The sequence below is a fragment of the Gopherus flavomarginatus genome, chromosome 1 (genome assembly GCF_025201925.1).
Source record: "Gopherus flavomarginatus isolate rGopFla2 chromosome 1, rGopFla2.mat.asm, whole genome shotgun sequence".
In the NCBI taxonomy this organism is placed as follows: domain Eukaryota; kingdom Metazoa; phylum Chordata; order Testudines; family Testudinidae; genus Gopherus; species Gopherus flavomarginatus.
In genome coordinates this window covers 112937309-112964920 of record NC_066617.1, presented here as the reverse complement: position 1 = coordinate 112964920, position 27612 = coordinate 112937309, and the positions used below count along the sequence as shown (strand labels likewise).

General features: G+C 39.8%; 1 protein-coding gene across 2 annotated transcripts in view; it reads right to left on the bottom strand.

Annotated features, from left to right (window-relative positions):
• Positions 1-21845, bottom strand: part of SYT10 (synaptotagmin 10) — a 56918-nt gene extending 35073 nt beyond the window's left edge. The window contains exons 1-3 of one of the 2 annotated variants that reach the window (XM_050918726.1): positions 21505-21845; positions 10112-10469; positions 1130-1694 (exon numbers count right to left, since the gene is read on the bottom strand). In XM_050918726.1, coding sequence (XP_050774683.1) covers positions 1130-1694; positions 10112-10469; positions 21505-21658 — 1077 coding nt within the window. In that variant the 5' untranslated portion in view covers positions 21659-21845. The remainder of the gene's footprint in view (positions 1-1129; positions 1695-10111; positions 10470-21504) is intronic. The other variant, XM_050918736.1, reaches the window with a different exon arrangement.
• Between the last annotated feature and the right edge of the window lie 5767 nt (positions 21846-27612).

The window sequence follows — 27612 nt, the reverse complement described above, 5'->3', positions numbered from 1 at the left end:
GGGCACAAATAGAGGGCAGAGAAAAGGGGGAAACAGCAAATGGAAGGAGGGAGCCAAGGCCACCAATGTGAAAGGGGAATGAGGAAAATAATAAATGTGGGACAGAGACAAGGTAAGAGGGTGAGTCCTCTGGGAGAAAGGGGGAAAATAAAGAGGATGGCATAGAGCTCCCACCTGTGAGGGAGAAGCCCTGCTTGTGTTTCCTTTCCTAAACCCAGTAAATCTTGGGTGCAGTGCTGGCAACAGCCCATCTCCTACTGAAAAAGCATGGATAAGGAAGGCATATGGATCAGAGCGACGTAGATAACCCCAGTACAACAAGACAACATGAAGTTTCCTTATGAACAATGTAGTATTTTAGAGAAAACTGATTTGTTTTCTGAAACCATCTATCTGATCCAAGTGGAAGATATGAGTTTGGCGTTCTGATTGGTAAAGATAAAGTTGGGAGATAGTGTTTGTTAGTAGTTGCAGCATGTCACCTATTTGCTTCTGTTCACAGGTGAATTTTATAGGCTACAGTTCTCACTTGAAACAGCAAACCAATTCTCTCTGTTTCCAGATGCTCCCCCACATGTCTTTCTGTTCTCCATCAACATTGAGTGTCTACAGTAGACATTAGCAACAAAGAATATGTAGATATTTCATGTAGGATACCCTGTGCATGGGGCAGCTGTTAGAAAATCATTTTAGACACTGGATCATCTTAACCTCCATCTCTTTTTTCATGTAGATTGCAATATGTGAAAGGTGGTTAATAATACTAAGGTGCTTTCATGGCATATTAGTGCATGACATTTTGAAGGACAATGTGGAAATGTACATATGTTTTGCTGACAGGAAAATATTAACTGTTCCCATTAAACAGTAACACTTAGGGGTATTTGATTTAATTAATCAATCTAATTTTCATTTGCATAGCGTGTCATGAGGGTAACTCTATGTTCCCATAAGAGTTTTTTTAATTACATTTCACAGCTTCCTAATTATCTTATTTTCCATGCTCAAAGGAAAACACTGGCAACTCTTTTTTTCAACCTATGCAGATAGACAGTATACGCTTTCCATAAAGTACAAAGGAGAAATGAAAATATCATCAGTTTGAACACTTTTGGGACACATTACTTACTGTGGTGGCACAGTGGATGTCTTTCCACACAGTGGCTTCCCTGGAGAGATCAGAGACTTCAAAAAAGTTATCAAGAATAACTTCCCCAATCATGTCATGTCTAGAAAATCTGTCAAAATCATATACACTGAAATGCAGTTTCCTGTTGCTGAGCTGATCATAGGCTACAGGAAACTGAAAGGTTTCATCAAAGACAGGATTTAAAGTCTTTCTGTGAACCCGTGTCTGAAACTTCTTTTTCCTGTCTGGGAGAAGGTAAATCTTAACGTACGGATCTGAGGTTCCTGTGAAGTCTTTAGCAGGTAGATCTAAGGCTTTGACAATGGTAACAACAAGGAGTTCATTTTCATAATCATACCGGAGAGTAAAGTTAAGTTTCCCACAGATTTTCACATCTTCTTGCTTGTCTTCAGAATCAACAGACTTCTGTTTATAGAGTTCTGGTTTTATTCGCCCAATGCTGGTTGTTGTCTCACCCCGTTGTAAAATAGGATCTGTCCCCATGTTAAAATCAACACTGGACACTTGCATCTGCCTTGGCAAGTGCCTCCTGAAAGAATTATGCCTGCACACACAAAAAATTAGCTGGGATTATCTCCATGAAAACATATGGGTTTTCCCAAATAAAAATATGAACAAAAATTCTAAACAAATAAAAGCTTAGGTTTAAAAACAAAGAAATTGCTGTGCAAATCCAGTCTTGAACTAAGAATTAACATTAACACCATACAACATAATTTTACATGAAAATGGAATTTCTTATCCCAAAAGAAACCCAACTTCCTAGCAATACAACACATACCTTGTTTTGAAAAATGTGTACCTGAAACTGCATAAGAAATTATAGGACTCCCCAAACTTCAGTAAGGCTAAAACATCACTGTAAATTTATACCTTCATTTTCATGGTAAGTGCCATGTGATTTTTAAAAAAAATCAGAATTGGCCAGGACTTCAGTTTTATATCTCATAAAATAGGAACTCTAACACTGATCCCTAGCACCATGCTGGAGTATTAGTACAGTGTTGTTACACAGGAAAAAGTACCGCCTACCACTCATCATCAACACTTCCTGGAACTTTTGGGCATTCCTTGGAGGTTTTCCACCTAAGTATTTAACAGGCTCAACACTTCTCAACTTGCGAGATCTGAAAAGACCATAAGGTACTAGGCCTGCAGGTAAAAGTATAGCATTTAACCAGTAGAGGCCCTAATCCTGTAAAGATTTATACACATGCTTACATCTTTTCAGGATTGAGGTTATAGTTGGGTTCCGATTGGTGTTTTAACATTTAACATTGAATTCTAGCGCTTCTATAGTTTAAAGCTTTATTAGACATTTGTATGTTCCATTTTTTCCTGCTTTCCTATTCACTCTACAGTGTGTCAGAAGATGAATTCACTTAATGATACCAGAAGAAATTATTTTTAATTCCTCCTCATTTGGATTGCAGTATAGTACATTCATGATACTTAAGGCCTTATGCTGTCTACAATAACAGTGGGAATTTTGCCATTGCCTTCAAAAAGAGTAGGATCTGGCCTATTATGTGTTTTACAGTAGTATAAAACGTAGGATAATATACTTACTATATTTAATCTGGTGAAGACTTTGTGTAACCTAAATGTCCCTTCCATTTTTCTGCCACTATAAAATTTCCCTGGCATATTACCACCCTTGTAAGCTGTGCTGTGACAAACTCAGATTGCTCCTATGACTACGCTTATACTTAGTTGCCATTAAAAACCAATTTAATAGTCAGAATTTCCTCATTTTTGCACAATCTATTACTTATTAATGCCAGATATAAATGTGCATTACTGCTCAGTTCCCCCACAGTTCTGCATGCTGAAACCAAGAAGAGACATAGCTGTATGTTTATTTCTTTAAACCAGGAAAACAAATTCTCCATTTGAAAATGATTGTGAGTAATTTCATGGAAAATATTCTTATTTATGCTGCATGAGAGAGGTGCACAATGAACAAAACTGCTGTGGATCCTCTGAGTGCTGCACCAAGGGGGCAATCTGCAGCCATTAAATAATAAACAAGAACATTTTTCCATTCTGGATGCCTTAGGGGTGTTGAGTGCAGGGAACAGTCCTCTCAACACAGTCATAATTTGGATTTGAACTGGTTATAAGAAATCTAAGTGTTTCAAACCTGAAAGTCATATGCATAAAACACACTTCTGATCACACACATTTCTAGATTACAAATAAACTCTCAAACTGAACTCTAATCGAATTAAAAAAATAAGTTAAATATAAGTTAAGGTGCCACAAATGTCCTCGACTCTGCCTGCAAATTTGGAGGGATTTTTAAAAAAATGTTTTTGTCCTCCATGTTGTATGAAAAAATCTACATAAACAGGAGAATCTAACTATGCAGTAGAAACTGTGAAACAAACTGCTGTTAGAGGAACAAAGTAAGCAAAATGGGAACATACAAAAAAGGTTCTTTAATCTCTTGCATTTATAATACTCTGAGGTAGTATTTGTAAAAATAATAGGTAACGTTTTTCTAACAAATGTAATTTCTACATTGCAAGAGTCCTTTCAAAATTAAAAACATTTACACACACACACACACGCCGTAATATCCTTCAATGAAACAAGTCACTGTTTTAAGTGTCACTTGATAAAACTGTACAGCTGTAAGATTGCTCTTTGTAGGAACCAAGGCTCAGTAGCACTTTTACTCTACTAAGCCAATGCCCTAATTACACAGTACCTAGTGAATGTTCTGAGTCACAACTTTTCAACAAGACAGCTAATTACTCTTTTAATTATTAAGGTGCTTCACTGTTGTCATGGCAACATAGTTATGTTCCTTTTTTCTGCAATAACAAAGGGATTAATGACTGTTATACTGAAGTGCAAGGATCTCAGCCAATCACATTGTGGAGATGCCATATAGTTACAGACTCACATCTCTACTAGGGCTTTCAATGACAAGAGAGTGCAGGTCCATGCACTCTGATTCACCACTGCACCTAAAAGCACCATCATAAATAACAATACCTAGCTCTTATATAAGATTTTTCATCAGTAAATTTGAAAGTGCTTAAAACTGGTCTTCACATCCCCTAAACAAGCATGATATCCTCAAATCAGATGAGAAAAACTTTGTGTCATAAATGTTTACTCCCCCCCCCCGATATTTTCCAGTAATAATAATAATAGTAATTATATAACAATGAGTAACATGACAGTGCTTTCTGTTAACTCAGTAAGAACCACACCCAAAGAAATAAGAACAGACGGATGACACTATGATTAAGACTGGAAGTCAGGATACATGAGTTCAATTATTAGCTCTTTCACAGACTCTGTGTGACCTTGGGCAAATCACTTAGTCGGCTGTCTAGCCAAACATATAAGTACATGCTTAACTGTAAACGTGCTTAAATTAACCCCTAGAATGGAACATAAGCACATGCTTAAGTACTTTGCTGAGTATGGATGGACCTAAGGATGTGCTTTAAGTACTTTAAATGTGCTTTAAGACAGAGGTGGGCAAACTACGGCCCGCGGGACCCCCCTTCTGCCCAGTCCCTGAGCTCCTGCCCTGGGAAGCTCACCCCAGGCCCCTTCCCTACAGTTTCCCCTCCCTTGCAGCCCAGCTCACTCCACTGCCGGTGCAATGCTCTGGGCAGCTGGGCTGCAAGCTCTTGCTGGACAGTGCAGCTGCAGATCCGCAGCCTGACCCAGTGCTCTGTGCTGTGTGGTGGTGTGGCTGGCTCCAGCCGGGCATCGCGGCTGCCTGTCCTGGTGCTCTGGGTGGTGCAGCTGTTGTGCTGCCAGTCACTGGTGCTCCAGGCAGCGTGGTAAGAGGGCAAGGAGTAGGGGGGGGGTGCTGGATAGAGGGCAGGGGAGTGCGGGGTGGTAGTCAGAGGGCAGGGGTCTGGATAGGGGTCGAGGCAGTCAGAGGGTGAGGAACAGGGGTTTGAATGGGGGCAGAGGTCCCCAGGGGGCAGTCAGGAAGGAAAAAGGGGGTTGGATGGGGTGGTGGAGGGCAGTCAGGGGAAGGGGTTCTGGGGGCGGTCAGGGAGAAGGGGTGATTGGATAGGGCAAGGGTCCTGGGGGGAACAGTCAGCAATGAGAGAGGTTGGATGGGGCAGCGAGGGGCAGTCAGAGATGGGGGTTTCAGGGGCTGTCAGGGGACAAGTAATGGAGGGGTTGGGTGGGACAGAAGCCCCGGGGGGGCTGTCGGGGAGGAGAAGTGGGGGGGTCAGATAGGGGGTGGGGGCCGGGCCATGCCTGGCTGTTTGGGGAGGCACAGCCTCCACTAACCGGCCTTCCATACAATTTTGGAAACCCGATGCGGCCCTCAGGCCAAAATGTTTGCCCATCCCTGCTTTAAGATCATGGTGACTCAGTTCTTCATCTGTAAAATGGGGGCTGGGGTGGGTTTTGATAATACTTCTTTTCTCTCAAACTTTTTCTATCTTGTCCAGTTAGATTGTAAGCTTTTCAGGGCCTCTTTATATAATGGGGTTTCATTTTCATTTGGGGCCTCTAGGCATTACTGTAGTACAAATAATAAAGAGTAATAATTTGGCCTTTGGCCTTAGAGTTTACTTAACCCAATATAGGATTATTAACTTGCACAGAGAAAGCACATTCACGTTATAAACTAATTATAAAATAATGAATAGTATAGAGCAGACAGTTTGGATACTCGTATTTCTCCTTCTGCATGATACAAGGATATGGGGACTTGCAATGAACTTGTAAGGCAGTAAGTTAGTCTGTTAGTGGTTGCTCCAGCCATTAAGCATAAGGGTTTCTTTCTCTTATTTTTAATCATATCTAATGTAACTAAGATGTTCTAATTATCTAAACAAATGTCTAGTCCTTTCTTCAATCCTAGACTCATAGTCTGAATCCTACTGTGGTAATTAGTTCCACAGGTCAATTTTGCCCTGCATTTTTTCCCCATTTGACCAGCTTTTAATTTGTCACTTTTCAGTTTTGTTGAAAATTCCCTTGGTCTTGTATTATAAGGAAGAGTAAATAGATGCACCCAATTTACCATGAATTATTTTGTGTACTTCTATTATTTCTCCTCACTCCTCTCCTCTTTAAACTGAACTGTCCCAGTCTTTTCAATATCTCCTCATAGCAAAGTCTCTCCATGCTACTAAAGATGTTCATTTCTGCCTCTGGAACTCTTCTATTTTTGCTATCTCTGTGTTGACTATAGTGGGAATTCTGAGCTCAACATCTCTGAAAATCTGTTTGTACACATGCCAACTTGGGCACCCAAAAATGGAGGGATCCAAAGTTAGAAGCTACCTTTGCAGATTTGGCCTTAGTGACTTTCTCAAGGTCACACAGTGAGTTAGTGACAGAGTTAAAAATGGAATTTGAGTCTCCTCATAGTCGTACATTCACCCCACTAGGCAGTAGCTGCCTCCTGCAGATTTCAGATGTCCCTGTCCTTTCTCTAGTTTGATTAATTTCTTAAAAAGTAAATAATCTCTACTGCGAAAGCTACTTTAAATTTAACTCCTATTTAGTTAATCTCAGCAGATGAGCTGGAGGAAGAAAAGCAGAGGAAAGAAAGAAGCTGGGGCGAAATGGGATTGATTTGGGAGTGTCACAAAGGAGGAAAGAGGAACTTAATATTTTCCACCATGAGACCAACTTCTCTTTTAGAGATGCTATGGATTGTACTTCTGGATAGTTTCAATTCTCACCTGCTGTTATAGCAAATTAAATCAAAGGCTGTTTAATAAGCCCAATTTAGATTTTTCAGTAGTTAAACTACAGTTGCAAATGGTCAGAGGGCCACAAACTGCTTCTGAAAGGACTTCTGGCATCCTGGGGAAGAAAGAGACCAAACAATTCAAGAACTTTTTTTAAAAGATGAAGTTAGATGAAATTTGTTAGAAAACAAATGTAGGTAAGGGTGTTTGTAACTGACGTCACACTAAGAACCCCAGAATGGATGGCTATGTTACAATAAATAGCTCAAAATGATTTTTAAAAAGTTGTTTTTTCCTTTCTGAAAATGTAAATTGTTCCTGGGCTGCTAGTGAGTGTGGTTCTCAAGCGGATGAAGGTACAAAGCCAAAATGTACCCAAGAGGTGCAACAGTGGCGCAGAAATGTTCATCCTGTTATAGTTTACTGCTTAATTGGGATCAAGACACTGTAAGAGTGACTTTTTTTAATATGCCAACCTTCTTCATATTATTACAAACTATGACAATGATATAAAATGTTCCAGTTAAGCTGAGAAACATCATTTTCCTGAACATGTCTCTGTGTTAAAAATACTATCCAGAAATTGTGATCAGACACATTGTTAGGTTTTGAATAATTTATTATATGATTATAGTTATAATTAGTTAATATCAGGCAGTTTGTTTTTATTAATAATTAACTAATGCGAGAAGACCAAAAATGTATCTCATTTGCATGATAGACTCCTATCCAGATCCTCTGCTCTAAATCTAAGTTCAGCATAGGTAATGGGGGATATTAAGGGTTGGTAACACTCCCTAATTCTCTGCTCTAATACAGGTTAGAGAAGCCTAGGAGCTACTCTAACTTTGGCTATGCTCAGTTGGCAGATGGTCTGAGTGCAACGCATTCTGGTCATTTTCTGTTGTGACATGCCCTTGCTGAATAGTGCTTCTGTTGAGAGTGGTGTAGAAGCCAGCTACACAACTTCTATGCCTGCTAGGGACTCTCCTACCTCTACAGGTATTCCAACAAGGAAGCTGTAGCCACCTTCTCAGAGTGACACAAAAGGGACTGAGCAATCCAGAGAATTGACCTTTGTGTCTGCTCTCCTGATATATGAAGTTTTGGATTATGATAATTACACTACTGAATGTGAGAGGTTCAAGGAGCAGTAGGCAAACAGCTATATGAAACAAGTGTAGGTATGGGGCAAAGGTATTTGTAAATACAGAATGGACCATGTGGAAGGCTACTGTGATGCTTTTATGGGGGATCTGATTCTAAAAATACACAAGAAAGTATTTTGTATGATAGACACTCAGCTTTGAGGGGAACCCTAAAAGGACTATATCTCCAAAGATCCTACTGTCAAATGGCAGCTCCAAAGCCAGGAGAGATGAAAGGCCGATCTGAGTGAAGTTTTCCCCTTGATAATCTGGAATGAGCAAGAGAGAAAGACCCCCTGGAAATGATACCAGCTGATACCAGTGAGAAGAGGAGAAATCACTGCTTATACTCCTTAAGATTGTCCCCAACACCAAGACTTTTTATGGTTTTAGGGTCTGATCCAATGCCCATTAGAAATCTACAGGAATACTTCCATGGACTTGAATGGGCTTTGGATCAGGATCCTGGGAGCTGTTTCCTTTCCTATATGATACCACACATAGTACTTAGGTTTGCAGCTAGATATTTCTTCTATCTATTTATTGATTGATGTTTCTTGGAGGTTTACACTATCTGATGGAGATTTTGGGACATGAGAAGTGATGGCATGGACAAGAACCTTCCACTTAATATCAAACTATTCTATGTAATATTCTCATCATGTTAAATGATACCAACTTTGGTCGCTCTCTGGCCAGAATGACAGTTATGATTTCATGGATGTCTCTCCAGCATTTTAAAAATGTTTCATATAACAAATCAGATTCTGTGCTCCACCACATAGGAAGAAGAGCACTGGGACTTGGAGCCCAGACAAAGTGGGAGAAAAAGACGGCTTTAAGCCATCTGTGCACCTTCCTAATTCAAGGATGTTAAAGAGGATTGTGCAGTTCCTGGTGTGAGTGAGACCTTCCTCAAGAAATGTTTTGATTTATGACAGCCTTACATCGCTGCTTCACAGCCTGGAACAGTAGTAGAACAAAGCACTCCAGCCACTCACCATCCCATTCACAATACTCTCCCAGCAAATCCCTATGCACAGGAGGTCAATATAAGGTTTTTTTATGTACATATATACTGGGCATAAAGAGGCCACTGTGGGGGACAGATTCTGTCTCAAGATGTCATCTTCAACATTTGCCTGAACTGTTCATGTGTTTTCGCTTCAGTTTCGAGTGTACATAGTACAAATCATTTATTGAGCAAAAATGAAATACTTTATATTTAGCATTTATTAGTTTCATTTATGTCATGATTCACAGCATATCTCTTCCCCGCTTTCATTCTCCTTGTGTCTAAAAAGCATTACTAAATTATTTCAGATGTAGTGAGTGATGTTGTATTTCACTGTTTAAATGTCTCCTGTGCATTAAATACTTAAGTCACAAAAAATTCTTTGATACTACAGGTACTGCTACGTGTCACAGTATATCTTTAATTCACCGCATATTGACATAATCCAGTACCTGAGATGGACAAACAGTTGTTATTCTCTAAATTGTACCAGGGCTTTCGAAGCTGGTTCAGATTTATTAAAAAAAATCCCTGTGTTATAGGTGTAATGTATTAGGAATATTCCACAAAGAGATATATTTTGTTGAGTGTGGAATTTTTAATCCTTTTAAAATGTCAATCCACATCTTAAAGAAATGTGCAGCAACCACATGGTTGTAATTTATTTTCTGAGTCAAATTTTCAGTTGAAGGAGCTGTAAAAATATGCATACCGATTGTAACTGAAAGCTGGAGATGTCCTATATGCTTGCCTGGCTCTGGCAAATTGCCGTAAAAGAGCCTTCCTTAATAAAAGTTTGTATGGAAATGTGTCACAAGTACAAATACATATTTAAGTACAATAGCAACAGACATAGACTTGATCTTTGCATTTATAAACAATGAAATAATTTAATTTAAATATTCATTTTTGAGAAAGTGTTCATTATGGCTGTTTACTGAAAATTTTGCAGAAATGTTGATGCTTTGGCTTAATATGACTGTTTTACCGAAAACTTGTAAGCACTGGACTGAGAACGCTCCAATTTTGAGGCCTTAATTCACAACGAAATGCTCTGGCTCTTATCTTTACTCTATAAATTGCCATAAAATTGAGTTTTCCTTACCTTGATGAGGATGCAGGCTCAGTGATCTGTCTCTGCATGCGTGCATGTTTAATTAGATGTTCTTTCAATGCATTCTGGACTTCGGCTGTAATATCAGGTGAAGTGTGGCTAATTTTCATTGCAGCCTCAAGTACCTTCATGGAAGGTTTCCCATTTTCTTTAATTTCCTTTTTCTCGTTGGTTTCGAAAACCTCAGCAGGAGCACTACAGGTGCTTTGAGGGATATTACTGGTATTAGAAATAAGAGGCTTGCTTCTCCAGCATGGCCAACACAACTTCCAAAAGACAAATAGCGAGACTACCAGCAAGGCAAGCCCACAGAAGCTGACGACTACTGCTAGCAGACTGACTGAGATGTCTGCAAACAATCAAAAACAAAGATCATCAAGACAGTCAAATACAGAGAAAAGGAAACATGACATAACTAAGGAAGCAGAAGATTTTAGATATTTCTCTTGCGTAGCGCTTTCAGGATATGACAGATGATCATTTTCACTCTTGCAAATATCTAAAAAATATACATTTTTCAAGTTTTATCCACTAATAACAATTTAACTAAAATTCTATTAATTATTGCTTTGTTGCTCAACCAATGGCCAGTTTCAGCCAGTCTTACTCACCCTAAAATGAATGGGTGTACATGAGGAGTCAAGTGCTAATCATTGAGAGGAAGCGTAGCCTGTCTTTCCGTTGATTTTAGTGGGCTTTGGGTTAGGCCCTTGGGTTAGGCTCTGGCAAGAACTTCAGTGGAGTAAAACCAAGAATGTATCTAACTCAAAAAATTAAATCATAGAAGTTATCTTCTATGAGTACACATTAATATAGATCATCATATGAACCCTGGCAGATATATACAGTTGTTCAGCATCTTCCAAACTTTAGTCACGTTAGGAAACAGGATTCAGCTGCTCTCTTTTTTTAATAAATATGGAGATATGACTAGCACAGGCTAACATCCAAAAGTTACTCAGATCAAGATGGCACTTAGTGTGGTGGTACCTGGAGTCTCCACTGGCTATCCCTCTGTACTGAAAATGAGACTCACCACAGAGCAAATTGTAGACCATGTGCTGCACTTTAGCTACCCCTGCTATCCTGCATTTGATTTGGCCTGTCACCATGGGTGAACATGTCCAATGACATTACCAAAACAAAGAAAACAGATTTTATCTCTCTCAACTTTGTGAACAGATTCAGATTTAAGGGGAAGGCTGACCTTTCGTAGTGCCAGTAGGAGTCCTGATTAGGAGTGTTGTTATATGAGACACACTTCAGTTAGATTTTTTTCAGTACCATGTTATATTATAAAATATAGACTTAAAAATTCTCAAACTCCTTTTCTTTTGAAAAGGGCCTTTCACATGTTTTTAAATTATTTAATCGGCCTCAATTAAATCTTGTGAAGAATTCTTGTCCCCTAAGCAATTGCTGCTACTGCTTGTTACAACAAGGGTTGACAGATCTACAGCTAATACTTTGCATCCAAAGCTTCAGGCTCCATGCAGCTAAAATGAACCAGCTGAGAAGCACATTGAGCACTTTAAATACAAGTTTGCTAAAAAATCACAGAAAGAAAAAAATCCTTGAACTACACAGTGGTTCTATGAAATAGTATGTAGCTCATTCTTTCCTTAGGGGGATTAGAAGTACAATTGAAATTTGAGAAGTTTGTTTTTTTAAAGATTATAATTATGATTTCCAGATACACATCTTTCAATAATAAATATTGAACTCAATGTCCATATACCATGAAAAGGGATAACAGTAATAAAAGAAAAAAAAGAAAGGTTTAGAGCTTTGAGAAAATTGGAAAGGCTCAGAAAAACCTTGGGGTTTAAACTAAGCCAAATCAAGATAAAAAGTGTTCTTAAAAATATAAAAGCAGAACATTCTTTTGCGTAGAGACTGTACAGTTTGGCCAATGTACATGGCAGAGGGGCATTTCTGGCACATGATGGTATATATCACATTAGTAGACCTGCAGGTGAATGCAAAAGAATAAATGGACACAAATCAGACATCAAGAATTGTAACATTCAAAAACCAGTAGGAGAGCACTTCAATCTCCCTAGACACTCAATAACAGACTTAAAAGTGGCCATTCTTCAACAAAAAAAATTCAAAAACAGATTTCAGTGAGAAACTGTAGAACTGGAATTAATTTGCAAACTGGACACCATCAAATTAGGCCTGAATAAAGACTGGAAGTGGCTAGGTCACTACAAAAAGTAATTTTCCCTCTGTTGATACTCACACCTTCTTGTCAACTGTTGGGGATAGGCTACATCCACCCTGTTTGAATTGGCCTCGTTAGCACTGACCCCCTAAGTTGGTAAGGTAACTCCCATCTTTTCATGTGCTATAATATATATACCTGCCTACTGTATTTTTCACTCCATGCACCTGATAAAGTGGGTTTTAGCCCATGAAAGCTTATGCCCAAATAAATTTGTTAGTCTCTAATGTGCCACAAGGACGCCTCGTTGTTTTTGCTGAACAGACTAACCTGGTTACCCCTCTGAAATTTCAATGAGAATCATTCATTGTAAGGCCAGAAGGGACCATTAGATCCTCTGTCTAGTCTGATCTCTGTTATTTCACAGGCCATTCAGTTTCAATAACTAATTTGAATTTGTCTGGCTTCAGCTTCCAGCCATAGGTTTTTGTTATGCCTTTCTCCACTAGAGTAAAGAGGCCCATCATTTTCTATCCACGAAAGTAGTTATAACTGTAATCAAGTTGCTTCTCAATCTTTTTGATAAATTAAACAGATTGAGTTTTATGTAGAGAGGGGCGGGAGATGGTTCCCCATCCCAGACTGTGATGAACCTACCCCAAAATTTGCGTTAGCCTCCCTGCCACAACCTCCTCTCCCACTGCAAAGGTCAAATGTTACACAGTAGTAAGGGAGGCATGGGGCGCTAAGTCTGCTGTGAAAGTGATATTTGCATGTTTGTTAATATCACTTTTCCCAGCTAGCTAACAAGTTTGCTGAAAAAAGTGATATTGACAAAGTTTCTTTGCAACACCCCTCCTGTCTTAAACAGTAATTATTAAAAAAAATATTCTGTTTATAACATTAATTTGATAAAATGTGTTTTGGTCTTAATTTAAAAGCAATGTGAAAATGTAAATTCATTTTAAACAATAGAGTTATAAATGTAGCATTTAAAATAGGGTTAATATAAAAATGTGTTTTAATTTCTAAGCAGTGGGGGGCACACTCAAAGACTTGTTGTGAGAAAGAGGTCACCAGTACAAAAAGTTTGAGAACCACTGGTCTAGATAATAGTTAGTCTTGCCTCAGTGCAAGAGATTGGACTAGATGACCTATTGAGGTCCCTTCCAGTACTACATTACTATAATTCTAGGCTACTGTAGATATGGCCTGTATCCTTTCCTCCTTGATGTATGATCTTGCATTTGGCTGTACTAAAACACATTTTGTTTGAACAAGTCCAGATTACCAGGAGAACCAGGTGGCTCTGTCTGACTGTCCTGTCCTTATCACTATTTATCATTCCACTAGTCTGTGCTATCCCCCAATTTTATCAGCCATTATATTTATTTCCAAATCATTGATAAAAATGTTGAATACTGTCAAACCTAAACCCAGCAGAATCTCTCTAGAAACACCTACATTCAATGAGGATTCCTCAGTACTACTTTTTTGAGTTCCCTTATTAGGAACATGAGAAAGTTTAGTTATTTGAATAGGTGCATGGAATCACAAATAAAAAGCAGTCATAGAATTGTACAAATCCTTTCCTTTGAAGCTCTTGATAAAATCCAACACATGTGAGTTATTGGTCTTAGCCAGAGGCAGTGGCTTTTCTAATACTTCAACTTTTCTGTGAAGGAAAACACTTTTTAAATCAAGGCTCCCACTCACAACTTAGTACTAGCCTCTTTAGTTTTAACAGCTTTAAATTGTAAATATTTTAAATGTTTTTCTCATCTATTTCAGATTTTTTCTAATTCTAATAACTTTACAGGAAATATATCCAATCATGTTAACCCAAAAGAATCAAATCAGACTTCTAAACCCTCAACAGAAAGAAAAAAAATATATGAGAGGTAATTTTAGGAGTATTTGAAATATATTCAATGGCTTCACATGCTGTAATAGTACCATAAAATATTTTAATTAATAACAATGCAGTTTTGCATTTCCTAGGAAGCTGAACAGCAAATTCATTCCCCAAATACTGAAATAATTGCTATAAATCTAAATATCATATAAGATAACAAAAAGTACAGATAGTATTAGCTCACTTCCTCAGTTCTGATGGTCACTCAACCATTATTATTAATTTTAAAATTACTCTGCTGTCAGATTAAGCCAGAATTCATTCAAACCCAGCTGTGGAATAGTATTAAACCTGAGCTTTCCAAGTCCTATGTATCAGACTTGAAATGTCACCTATAATGTCTTTTTCACAGAAAGTTTGATTTGATAAGAGAAAATATCAAGAGACATTTCTTCAGACAGGAGTCTCTTTGCATGCCCATCAAGGAAGTTTAGTACTTAAGGCTGAATCTGTCAACAGGAATGGATTGCATTCCCTGTATGTCAATAGTGTGCTATTTGTCCCTAACTAAGACTTAAAGATAGGGAAAAATTAAGAGCCTAATTTATTTTTGGACGCAGATGGATATACATTAATTCTGTTATGGCAAGTCATGGGTGTCTGTATTCTGAGATGGCTGCTCTAACCTGCTCTGGGTTTGAAGATGGTTCAGGAAATCAGGGACCTGTAACCAGCTCCCCAACAGCCTTCTCCGCCCAGCTGAATTCAGCCATTTATCTTCAATGGTATCTAGAATAGGACATCTCAATTTTTGTTCTTATTCTTCACAATATCTTATAAGTGCTGTGAATTGCATTTAGTATTCCTGTCCTCATGTTGTGCTGTATTAAAACTATGGGTGAAAACATGTCCAGATTGAAGTCAATCACAAATCTCCTATTGACTTCACGATAGGGCCAGGATTTCACCTAGAGTATTTTTTGTACAGCATCCAATCATTTGCCATGATTTCATCTCCACCAGCTAATAAGAGTTTATAATTAAAAGTACCTGTCATATTTCTGTTGGTTTTCCAATTAAAATGACTCTTTCAAGATGTAGTATCATTGGGCCATTTTGTATTTCTCATCTGAGTTTGTCACATTTATTTTTGGAAATGCAGAGTGCCTGAGTAGTATTTACTTCAAATTCTTCTTCCTCTAGCTTCTGGCTTTCACTGTTTATAGGTGCCCTTGAAAATATATCCACTACAAAAAGCTCATTATCAGCCAGTATTTCACATTAAACAAGTACTCTAGAAATTTCACGATCATTTTCTGGATGCTAGGTTATGCTTTGCACAATAATTTCTGTAACAGAGCATCCAACAATTTATGGTCCATATTGACTTCAGTTGATTTCAGCTCATAAAATCATTCATTACCAAACAAACTGCCTGCATTTCCTTTTCAATCTGAATGCAGTTTGGTTATATTTCAGTGCTTTGGAAACATACCTCACTGCGTGGCTATCTTATAGAAGGACAGTGCTCAACTCATGTGAGTTTGCACTGAGAAGCAGGTGTCTTTGTTAATCTCAGTCACAGTGTTTCTAGAACTTTTATTTAAGTGCCTTAAATTTCTCTTTTGCTAATCACCCAAGTGCCATTCAGTACTATCCACAGGCAGCACTCTGAGTGTAGCACTTAATTATGACAAATTAGATCACCTTAGTAGGATTTTCCATTTGTACAACTTCCTGGATACAATCAAACTCCATTGTAAGTGAGCATGAGTCCTATACAACTAATCTCATTTAGACTAAATCTAGCATGTTTGCTGTTTAATTTAAGATTTTTTTCCTTTGGAAAACTGTGGAACATTACACAATTGTATTGTTGATCATTGTGTTAAGTATTTCTCCCCTAAATTAGCAAATCATCAACAATTATTTCCACTCCATCCAGACCCCCACAGATTGGAAACATTATACTTTAGTATATCTCAGGAAGCTGAAGGTGTTTTGTAGTTTCTCTAGTAAACTAGACTTGTCAAAATACTTTACTCACATCCAAAACTGAAAACACTCTTACATTTAGAAATCTCAAACAGGACCTCCTTGGCTGTTCTAATACACTAACACTCACATTTGATGGCCTTACTCAAATCTGTTGACTATTCAAAATTTCTTGTTTTTTATTCCAGTGGCCATACAGTTAACCCACTCTGTTGGCATATGAATTTGCTCAGTTAGTACTTTTACGTTATTGCTCACTGCTAATGGACCTGATGGTTGCACATATTTTTGGTGACACACTGGGATATATATGAATGTGTGCTTCATTATCTCTTGAGAGAATAACAATCCAGTCATCAAATATATTTCATCCTGAGCAGCAGACAAGTTACATATCCATTTGATCACTGGTATTTTCAGATTGCCCATCAACCCAAGCACCCACAAGACTTTCCTTTTTCACTGTTTCAGACTCTACTTAACAGTGTGTCTGTATACAGTGTAGTCTATAGGAATTGGGTAATGTCCTATTAAATAGTTTGTGAGTGCTCTAGGGTATGTCTACACAGGGATAAAAAAAAAACCCATGGGTGGCCTGGGTCAGCTGACTCAGGCTCATGGGGCTCAGGCTCTGGGGCAAAAAATTGCTGTGTAGACATTTGGGTTTGGGCTGGACCCCTGAGCCCTGGGACTCTGGAAAGGGTGGAGGGTCCCTGGGCTCAGTCCTTCAGCACATAATACTCATGTGCATGGATGTACATACTGCTGTTTAAATATTCTGTGTTCAAGTATTTAGATATTTAAATATGTTAACATTGTTATTATTTTAAGAACAAATGTGTGTTTGCATTACTTTCCTGGTGTCAGTAAATATTAAATTATGTTTGCTAACAGGGGTTTAATTAGTGTGATTGTTTTTAATTTAATCTGAGTGTAAATGCAGTTGATGAGCATCATCTGATGGCAATGGTTTGAAGAGGAAGAAGTGTTTGCAAATAAATGCAAATGCTCCTTCAAGAATCAGTCATTAATTGAAATTCGCATTCACGTTCTAGCTTTGAGAGAAAATATTATCTCAACAAAATTGCATGGTCAAATGCAATAATGGAAGAGAGACCACCACTGACCATTGCTTTTCAAGTATAATAGAATACAGAATACGGACATTTAATATAGGGTTTAGTTTGTATGGTCATTCATAAATGGCACTCACTGTATTAAACAAAATAAAGGCAAAAGCTCAGATAGTGCAAGCAATGTCCTGTATCACCAAATGATGTCTTGCACTGCTAAGAAATATAACTACTCTGTCTGTAGAGACATGGTTACTTTCAAACACAAAATAAGTTAGAAAATGTTTAAAAATAAATGATACAATTGATAGTAATCTTAATGATCACTGATACTCATGTAGAAGTATACATGGCTGCAGAAAAAGCTTCCCATTCTTCAATGGAGAGATAAAAAAAACGTGTAGGAGGAGGAAATCACTTTTTCATTCATTTCTCTTTGGAGTAGACTGCCTACTACTCCATATTTGGGGTGGTTCATTGACATGATTTTACCAATATGAGCCAACTAATATGATCTCTTAAGCATCCTATGTAACACTCTAATAATTTTGGACTAGATTCTGCCACCCTTACTCATGTTGAGTAGTACCTTATTTGGCAAGTAGTCCCACTGATATCAGTGGGACTATTTATAAGTACTACTCTCTGAATTTGGTACTATATGATAAGAGTGGCAGAACTTAGGTATGACTCTCTAACTTTTGGCCTGATCCTGCTGCCTTTCTTCAAATGAAACTCTTCTGTGGTCATGGGCAGATTGTGAACCCCTTACAGTAATGAGCAGCCTCTCATACAAGTAATCCCAATGACCTTAATAGCACTACTCATGGAGTAACTGTTCACCACTGAGAGTTAGGGGTTTGCAGTCCAGCACCCAGGGAGTTTAGTGGAAGTTTTGTCTGAAGAAGAAATGCTGGATCACATCTTTTATCAGTGCATTAGTGGTCTAATTTAATGTAAGGAACAGTTTAAAAATTTTAGTGAGTTTTAAAACACACATCCACATATTTATGAGAAATGAAGAAAATGTCATACTACAGAAAAGAATGCCTTTATTTTAAAACACTCTTTATGATTTTTCATGTGAAGATGCCCTAAGATTCTATAGCTTATTACAATGATGTAGATACACTCAAGACAATGTATTTGCTGAAGAGATGTTAAAATTTTAGCAGGCATTCATCAAATGGATGACATATAATCTAATATCCTTATAATTTAGAAAATACATTCTCTAGCATTTTTTTTATGTAAGATATGTTTCTAGGAATCTTATGAACAAGCAATTTTATGTTCTCACCTCAGCCACTTTTACTTCATGACAAATTGTTATTGCTGCAGAATATAAAATTTAAAATCCCAGGCCTTTTGACAGTTGCAAGATGGTTAAGCATTACGAATTTAAAATACTGATAAGATTGTTGGTTTTGAAGAAATGCTAAAAATTAAGGTATGCAATCTAATATCAAAACAGCTGCTGAATTTAAGTGTATAAACATAATTTGCTTTATCAGTACCTTGGAGAGCACCTTTGTATCTTTCATATCTTATTCCTTTATATTACATTTATGTTTGTTATAATAAAATTAATAACCACCCTCAAAAATGAATATAGAATGCACAAGGTGCTCTTTTACTATAAGTAAAGCAACCCTACTGGAAGATTTTGAAGCTCAACACCAACTATATCTCCATTTGATATGATTCAATCTGGATCAAAATAATTAACATATGCTTGATTATAACAAATATGCTAAAATATACTATATTTACTTAAAAATGCAAGTGGGAATACTGTGTAGTTCAATAATCAATCACATCCACCAGCAACACTTCTGCATACCCAATCTATTAATCTGTCCACCCATTTATAGCGTGTAATATATTGTATGTATTCCTCGCTCACACAGACACATTGAAATACACACAACCACCCCCCAATCGATGCAGATAAACTTCCTGCTGGATTCTGTTCCTACTGAAAACTTTGGGACTTTTGCCACAACTCCAGTAGCAGCAGAATCATTTCCTTTGTTCTTGCCTCAGGTAAATAACCACATAAAATGATCCACAGGCGCCAGCTAGCGTTAACTTGGTCAGGGAGATTTCATTATGGATCCCTATATTCAAGCTGTGTAAATACACCTTAGAATAAAACTTGGCACACGGTGCCTTAGCCTATGGGAAAGAACTGGAAGAGTGGTTATTGTTATGGTTGTTTTGTTTTTGTCAACAGGAGTTGGAAATAAATTAGATCCTCATTCCTCTCTCTAAGTGAGGAGTTGCTCTGTTCTGAGGTGGGACTGTTGAGTGCTACAAAACTCCACCCTACTGCTGAATATGCACTAAAGACTTAGAGCATTAAAAGAAAAAACAAACACAGGTGGGACATTTATACTACTGCTATCGATTTTCATAAAGATTTTTAAACTACCTGTGTATTATTTTTCTTTGTTGTTCAGGTCTCGCCTGCGGGCGCACAAGAATAAAGCACCAAAAAAGAGCTAATTTTTTAAAGGCTCCCATTAAAAACATAACCCTAGAAAAGACAACGGAATCGTGTACTATGACAAAGTAAGGTGAAAGAGCTGAACGGAACCAGAAACCCCGAGACAATCCAGAAATGAATCAGAAACTCATTCCCTAACCTGGATGTGCCTGGGTACAAACAGTAAGTGATCAAACATGGTACCACTTGAGCTGCGTTAACTAGGCAAAGCAGACAATTTCACCTTTGATAGATTATCTTGCTTCCGAGGATTTAAATCAGCCTCTTATTTTCTTCAAGTCTTCCCTGATGGGTCCTAGAACAGATCTGACCCCAAAGCACTCCACTGAATCTACAGGTTTCCATTTGTACATGCTCAGCAAACCTGGCTAAGGTAAAATGCACATCCTTAACAACAAGCTCTCTCTGAAACGGGGACTCATCCTATGGGACAAATGGAGACTATCTTATTAAAATAACTGTTCTGTTCATTCATAAAAAGCCTTGGTGTTGCCAGGCTTAATGGCAGCAATACTTTGCATCGTCATTAAGAGATAGCTGCAACAGCGGGTCATCCAGAAAGAGCCGAAAGTGCACACAAAGGTATATCGATGGATTGGTTTGGGGTCCCCCAGGATATTTTTCTCCCATAACTCTAACACGATATGCCTTTTTCATAGTTAAAACTTCAACAGAAATCGGGTATACACATTAAAAACCATCTAAACACCGTGTCTCTGCTCTGGGAATAGGGTTCTTGTCCATCCCCCTACCCCCCAGGCCAAATCTTGAGCAAGGTTATGCAGAGCAAGCCTTCGTTTGAAGCTCTTCCGATTCATACAACCTGTTGATTTGGTGGCTGCCTGATTGAAACCCTGTGCTCGAAATATCGCAAGGAAAAACAAGGGCTACTGGGGAGAACAGAGAAGGGGAGACGTGGGGTAAATCACATATGTACAATAACACTTCCTTTCCCCGGAACATACATTACTAACCATTGTTTATAACACTAAACCAGCAGCCTCTTCCCCCTCCCTACATCAGTGCAACAGGAGAAAATAGTTCTCCAGTCTTAAGAAAGAAAAATTTCGTTGCAGAACAATGTAAATTCAAGTGTGTGTGTTGGGCGTGGGGGAATAGAAAGGGGGGACTAGCACTAGAAAAAGGGGGAAGGAGACGGGATACAAGTCGGAATATTTCTTGTTGCACAAATTCAACCAACTGTTGGGCTTTCACTTTGGGGGGTGAGTCTCTCTCTCTTTCCTCCACTCCCTGTTCCCCAATCCAAGGTCCTGACCCCCTCCCTAAGCATTGTCCTTTCCTTTGTAGTTATTGTCCTCACGCCCCGCAGCATCGCTACAGCAGCAGCCCCTCCGCAAAGCATCGGAACCTCCCCGGGGCTCTGCTCTATAATTATCACCATACATAGCAAATGAGGCTCTTGGGCACCAGCGTTTGCTGTGCTTGTGCTGAGTGCGGTCCTGGGCACTCGAAGAAAATCTGCTTATGGTTATTGCTATTTTAACGTGGATTCTCTCTCTCCCCCCCCCCCACTCCCACTCCATAGGCAAAGCAAAGAAAAAGTTCAACTTTCCAAACGCCCACACAACCTGCTGCCGCTGCTATTAGTAGATAACCGTCCCACACGCGTGTTCCCCCCTCTTTGCGCTAAGGAAGCGAAGTGGAGGCAAGGAGCGGAGTGAGGGGGATAAGGGGAAAAAAGAGGGTGGTGGAAAGAAGTGGGGGGAAGCAGCAGAAGACTAGAGACGAGCAGGAGAGGAGAGCTCAGCAGAGAGTCCACTGTACCTGTGCTGTCTATACCTTGCTTGGTGGTCTCCAAGGGGAAGAAGATGCCTGAACATTTCTCCCGCTCCACCTGGCCCCCCAGGCACAGCTCTGAGATGATCTGCAGCGCCTTGTGACACAGGCTCCCCACACCATCCTCCTTGTGGAAACTCATCTTCTCCTCCTTCTTCTTCTCCTGCCTCTTTCCCTCTCCTCTAAGCCATTGCTTGCCTGGGAAGGGTTTTCTGGATGGCACTAAAAAGCGACCAAGTCACCATCCCCGGAAGGAAAAAAGAAAGGAAAGGGGAGAGGAAGAGCAGAGAGAGAACCGGTGCAATTGACACGTTGCAAGTGAACCAAGGCTCTCATCAGCAAGGGGGGGGGGAGGGAAAAAGAAAAGGAGGGAAACAAAATAAGCATCCACTTAGCAACGCCTTTTGTGCCTAGCAGGCTTCGGTAGGCAGCTGTGTCCAATGGCAGCAGAGCGCGGGCGCTTGCCTTGGGATACAGGTGGCAGCCGCGCCGGGCGGGATGGCAAGATCCCGGGTGAGTCAGTGTCCCGGCGCGTTCCCAGGGGCTCGCGGAGCGCCTCTCCCCTAGGACACGTCTTGCCTCTGTGCCGCGCCCTGGCACATCCCAGGCCCCTCAGGGTTTCACCCGCTTTCCTTCCCCCCACCCAAGCAGGAGCTGGGGAGGCCGGGCAGGGGAGGGGGGTTGAAATATGACACTCCCCTTCTTTCCTGGGGGGCGGGAGGGACCCCTTACATGCACAGTCTGAGCTCAGGCATGCAGCCCCCGCAGAAGGAATGTTGGCTGGCAGAGGGGCAGACGCAGGCTCCCCCTTGCTCCCAGCTATCAGGGTAGGGCACTGCCACTCCAACAGAAGAGCACACGCTCCGGTTTGGAGACGATTTACTGGCATGAATCAATTCATTGTTACTCTGGCATGGCCTGGGGCCGGCAGGTCACACAAGTGGCAATGGGGACTTGGTAACTTGAGCCAGCCTTTTTAATAATGACATGCATCTGAGGAAGTGGGTATTCACCCACGAAAGCTCATGCTCCAAAACGTCTGTTAGTCTATAAGGTGCCACAGGATTCTTTGCTCCTTTTTAATATTGTGTGTCATTTTGGGGTCGTTACAAAAGCACACGCAAAAAAGTAGCTATAAAGGGATAGGACCTGCTCCAAAGCCCACTGCAGTCAATGGGAGCCTTCCCATTGATTTCAGTGGGGTTTGGATCAGGCTATGGGCGGGGGGACAACCTGGTGGCTTACTTCATTAATAATGGTGCTCCTTTAGTCTATGAAAGGCAACCTTTGACATTCAACAGAGGGCTATGGTGAATGCACAACATAGCAAGAATAGAGAGGACATTGTTTTTTCGGTTTTGTTTGATATGAAACTCCTTGATTTTCAGTTCACACTTGGTGGAACATGCTGAGATTATTTTTTAAACACACTTGTTAATTTGGTAGAATCTTCATTTGCTCAAATGGTATGGACAGTATAATCTTGCATAACTATCATGCACAGCACTATCAGAGGATTTCACTAATCATATCACCACAGGAGCTCTGGTTTTGTAAGTCTCTCTAAAAGAGAGGCTTTAACTAATTCTTAACTTTTAAACATATTATTAGGCTTGAAACTGTCCAGTTACTAATAAGTTAATTTCTTACAGGTGCTTCACAGATTTAGATGTTCATGATGCTTTGTGCATATTTGATACTTTTTAAAAAAATCCAACACAGTTTCATGCTCAGTTCAGAGGGTTCAATCGTTTTACATAAAGAATCCACTGTTTAGGGGAATTAAGGCTTTATACTATTACATTAATAAACTCCTTAAAAACCACAAAGTATTTTCTATAATGATGAAATATGTTCTATTTCATGACTTGTGTCTATTTTTCAATGCTATTCATTGTTCATTAGGCACAGGTTGAAAATAATTTTGGTAGCAGTTTGCTTAGTTAAATGGCCACTAGTCTGCTCTAGTTTGCTACTTGGATTCTTGTGCTTCATGAACAAGAACAGTTAACTTGTTCATTATTGAACTTTTTTTCCAGTATGGAATTTTTAATGTCTCAATGTCAAGTTAATTTATAATTGATTTCTAATAAAATGCAAAAACAGATAGTATTCCTCCTGCAATTTTGTTATGAATAGACAAGAACATAAATTGTTTAAATATTATACAGTATTTCTATTTTCCATTCTGAAAGTTATGTATTTTGAATATAGAGGATATTCATGTGTATGTAAGAAGAAGTTGTTAAATGAAGGCATGTACATTTATGCATATTAATTCATATACATTTACTTTTTCTGTTTCCTTAGGACTTAGCACACTGTTATACAAGAAAAAATGTCAGGTTTTCTATAATTTCTTTATTTTTCTATGTCCAGATAATTTTCTGGAAACTACATACAGTGTTAAGATTCCTAGCATAGCACATCTGGTCAAAGAACTGTACAATCTTAGATGAAGCTCCATTTAATCTTTATACAGACAAATATATAATGATTAATTAAAATATATTTTAGAGATACAAACTTTATGTACATCTTTCATTAAGAGTGAAGGAAACTATACCCATCAGATTTGAAAATACGAATAATTATTCTTTGTTAGATTTAGAGCTCAGTACTCAAAATATCACACATCACTGGTTAATAATTAAGGAGTCTGTTCACCTCAAGGGTATGCCTCTGCTGCAATGGGATCCCAGGTCTGTGGGACTGGAGACCAGAGGCGCAGTGTTTGTAAGCCTGCGCTTGAATGTCCACCCTGAATATTGACCCTAAGGTTAGAATTTCTGGACCTCGCACTCACATGTCCACACTGCACTACAAAAACCCGAGTCAAACCAGCCTATCCCAGGCTTCCTAATGCCTTCTCCAGCTGTAGCCACTCTAGCCCTTTATGCACAGTGCACTGTGGGACAACTTGACTGTCCATCCTGTGGCACTTTATAGGAAGTTGTCACAGCCTGCCAACACATCTAACTGAACCTGTCTTTTGGGTCTTTATGCTCCAAGCAACCAGAGCCAGCAACATAGAGGCAATACCATTTGAAGAACTTGTCCTGCTTGTGCTTTCACTGTTGTGTCAGGAAATTGGTATAGCAGACATGAAACTGTGGTGGACATTTTGACAGCAGTTTCTAACCTACCAAAGGCAGCTGTCAGAAGAGGACAAGGATGATGACAAAACAAACGTAGCAGACTTGAACTGGCTGATGCTGCTCAAGACTCTTATTATAGCTGCTGGTGCCCTGATGAAAACCAGTCCTTCTGGAGCAGGGCCACAAGCACAGACTGATGGGATCACATCACTGTGTGGACCTGGGATGAGCAGCAATGGCTGCAGAACTTTTGCATGAAGAAAGTGACATTTATGGAGTTTTGTGAGCAGCTTGTCCTGATCCTCCAGTGGGAGGACACGTCCACGAGGGTGGCCATACTGGTCCAGAAACCAGTTGCTATAGCAATTTGGAGGCTGGCTACCCCAGACTGCAACAGGTCCATTACTAAACAGTTTGGTGTTAGCAAGTCAGCTGTAGTGGTGGAGATTTCTGAGGTGTGTGATTTACACAGAGGTGGTGGGCATAAACAATGTCCCTGAAGGCACTGCTGGTTTTGAGGGAATGGGGTTTCCTAATTGCACCAGGGCCACTGATGGGACCCATGTGCCCATAGTTTATCCTTCTCAAGGAGCACCTGAGTACATAAACTGTAAGTGATACTACACACCATTGTTATGCAGGACCTTGTTGACCACAGAGGCCAGTTTTTGGATGCCAGAATGGGCTGAACTGAAAAATTTCTGATGCCAGGGTTCTCTGCTGATGGGGAGTATACATTCCTAGACAGACTGGGACACTATTGCCACCACATGACATGGTCATAAGTGGAGTTACTGTCCCCATCTTTGTGCTGGGGGACCCCGGGTACGCCCTTTTGCTTATGAAAGCGTACTCTGATATCAGAGGCCTTGGCGAAAGACAGTTTAATCACATTCTCAGTAGGTGTAGAATAGTGGTTGTGCTTTTTCAGATTGAAAGCCTGCTGGCACTGTTGATGGAATAGTTGGATTTCATTGTCATCAATGTTGTCTGCATTATTGTGGATTGCTGCAGTCTTCACAATTTTTGTGACTCCAAAGGTGAGCCATTTGCCCTTGAGTGGGCCTGTGACAGTAATGGAGTGCTGAACTGTACACTCAGCCAAAAAAAGCCTCTGTCATAGAATCAGGAAGCTTTGTACACCCACATTCTGGCCCTCCATGAACAATGGAAGAGGGAGAATGGTATGTTGCTGCATCTATTTGTACAGCAACATTAACAGTAAATGAAGTACTCTCTGCATACAGTGTTAATGTGGAGGGAGGGAATGTGATTGTCATGAATTTTTAGTCATGATTTAGATGATTGCTTAAGTAATGCTGGGGGAACATTGCCTTGTGTGACATGAGCTATTTATTTTCATCATGGATTGATCTGAAGAGATGTATTGAGAAATTGTGTTTGGATACAACTTTCTATATGTGCCTTATTATGTATGTTTTTTGAGGGGAGGGATAGCTCAGTGGTTTGAGCATTGGCTTGCTAAACCCAGGGTTGAGAGTTCAGTCCTTGAGGGGGCTATTTAGGGATCTGGGCAAAAATCTGTCTGGGGATTGGGCCTGCTTTGAGCAGGGGGTTGGACTAGATGACCCCCCCAAGGTCCCTTCCAACTACAATATGATTCAGTGAAGGTAATGAACTTTCTTAATGACAAGTGTTAACATGGCTGTATTACAAAGAAAATGAAACAATATTAAAGAATTGTCAGGCAGGCCAGCTGCCATTAAAACACCAAAACTAGTAATGAAACAAAGCACATAACAAATACTGAACAGTGCAAAACAGTGTAACTAATGCAAACAAATAAATCCCCTACGTCTGCATGTCTCCTGTCCCCATTATACTTTCCCTTTCTACCATGTTTAGCATGCACTTGGCGCTAAATGAGAGTGGAAGATTGCAGGGGGTATGTGTGCCCTGTCCAAATAGCATTCAATCCTGCTTTTAGGGGCCACCCAACCATAGTATTCACCAAGGCATTCCTGGTATGTGGAGGGGACTCAGGGTGTGGTGCAGGAGCCTGACCATGGCCATTAGTGCAAGCAGCAAACATGTCGTTCTGCTCTATCTTCCTCCTTCAGTCACCATTCCTGGTCTAGAAACTGTACTGCAAGTGTCTCCTGCACTCTGCAGCCTGTCTGTGCCTTTTCCCTGGCCATGAATCCTTTTCCCTTTGGTATTGTACCTGCTTATTGGCCCTATCCAAGATAGCCACCATAAGTTCATCATGGACAGGCACCCTGTTGGACTGCTTCATGACTGTTCAAAATCCCTGGCTGTTGCTGGATTGTGGCTGGGCTGCAGAGGTGGAGAGGCCTGAAAATAGACAAACAATTCATTATTGTCTCAGTACTTCAAAAAAGGTTAAGTACATCCTCAGAAAAAGTTGCATTTGGAATCTCTAGGCAAAAAAAAAAAGCTTTCAAAAAACTCAGCTTCAGTATATTCTCAGAGCAGTGGTTACGATCCCAGGTGCTCTATGCACATAGCACAGTTAAGCAGAGTGAAAAGCCCGAGCATAGAACGGTAAGGTGAAATTTACAAATGCTATATGTTTAAAAATCTGACCATTTTAGCCTTGGTGTATGTGGGTGTTTACTTCTTAAGCTTTCTCAGTCTTTTCAGGCATTCCACCTTGTGGAGGATGACAATCCTAGAGGTTTCTGAATGCCAAAGGAACATTCTGTTCCAAGCTACTGATTGGAAACCAGCTGTGTATGCCACAGAGGTTTTCAAGTTTATGATGACTGAGCAACACATCCATTAGTGGAGTGGGCTGATGTCCTGCAGAAGGGGGCTTGAAAAATACATTTCTTGGAAGGGTGTGACTACCTATCTGAAGTTCCTGCTGCAGGAGAAGTTTGCAGCTATGAGCTGTGATTGGGTCAAAATTCGTAGGGAAAAATCAACAGGATGCTGCGCTGGAGTCCTCATGGATTACTGCCTCTGTGTAAGCTGCTGAAAACTCTGCACTCTTGCAGTTACTGGGTACAGCTAC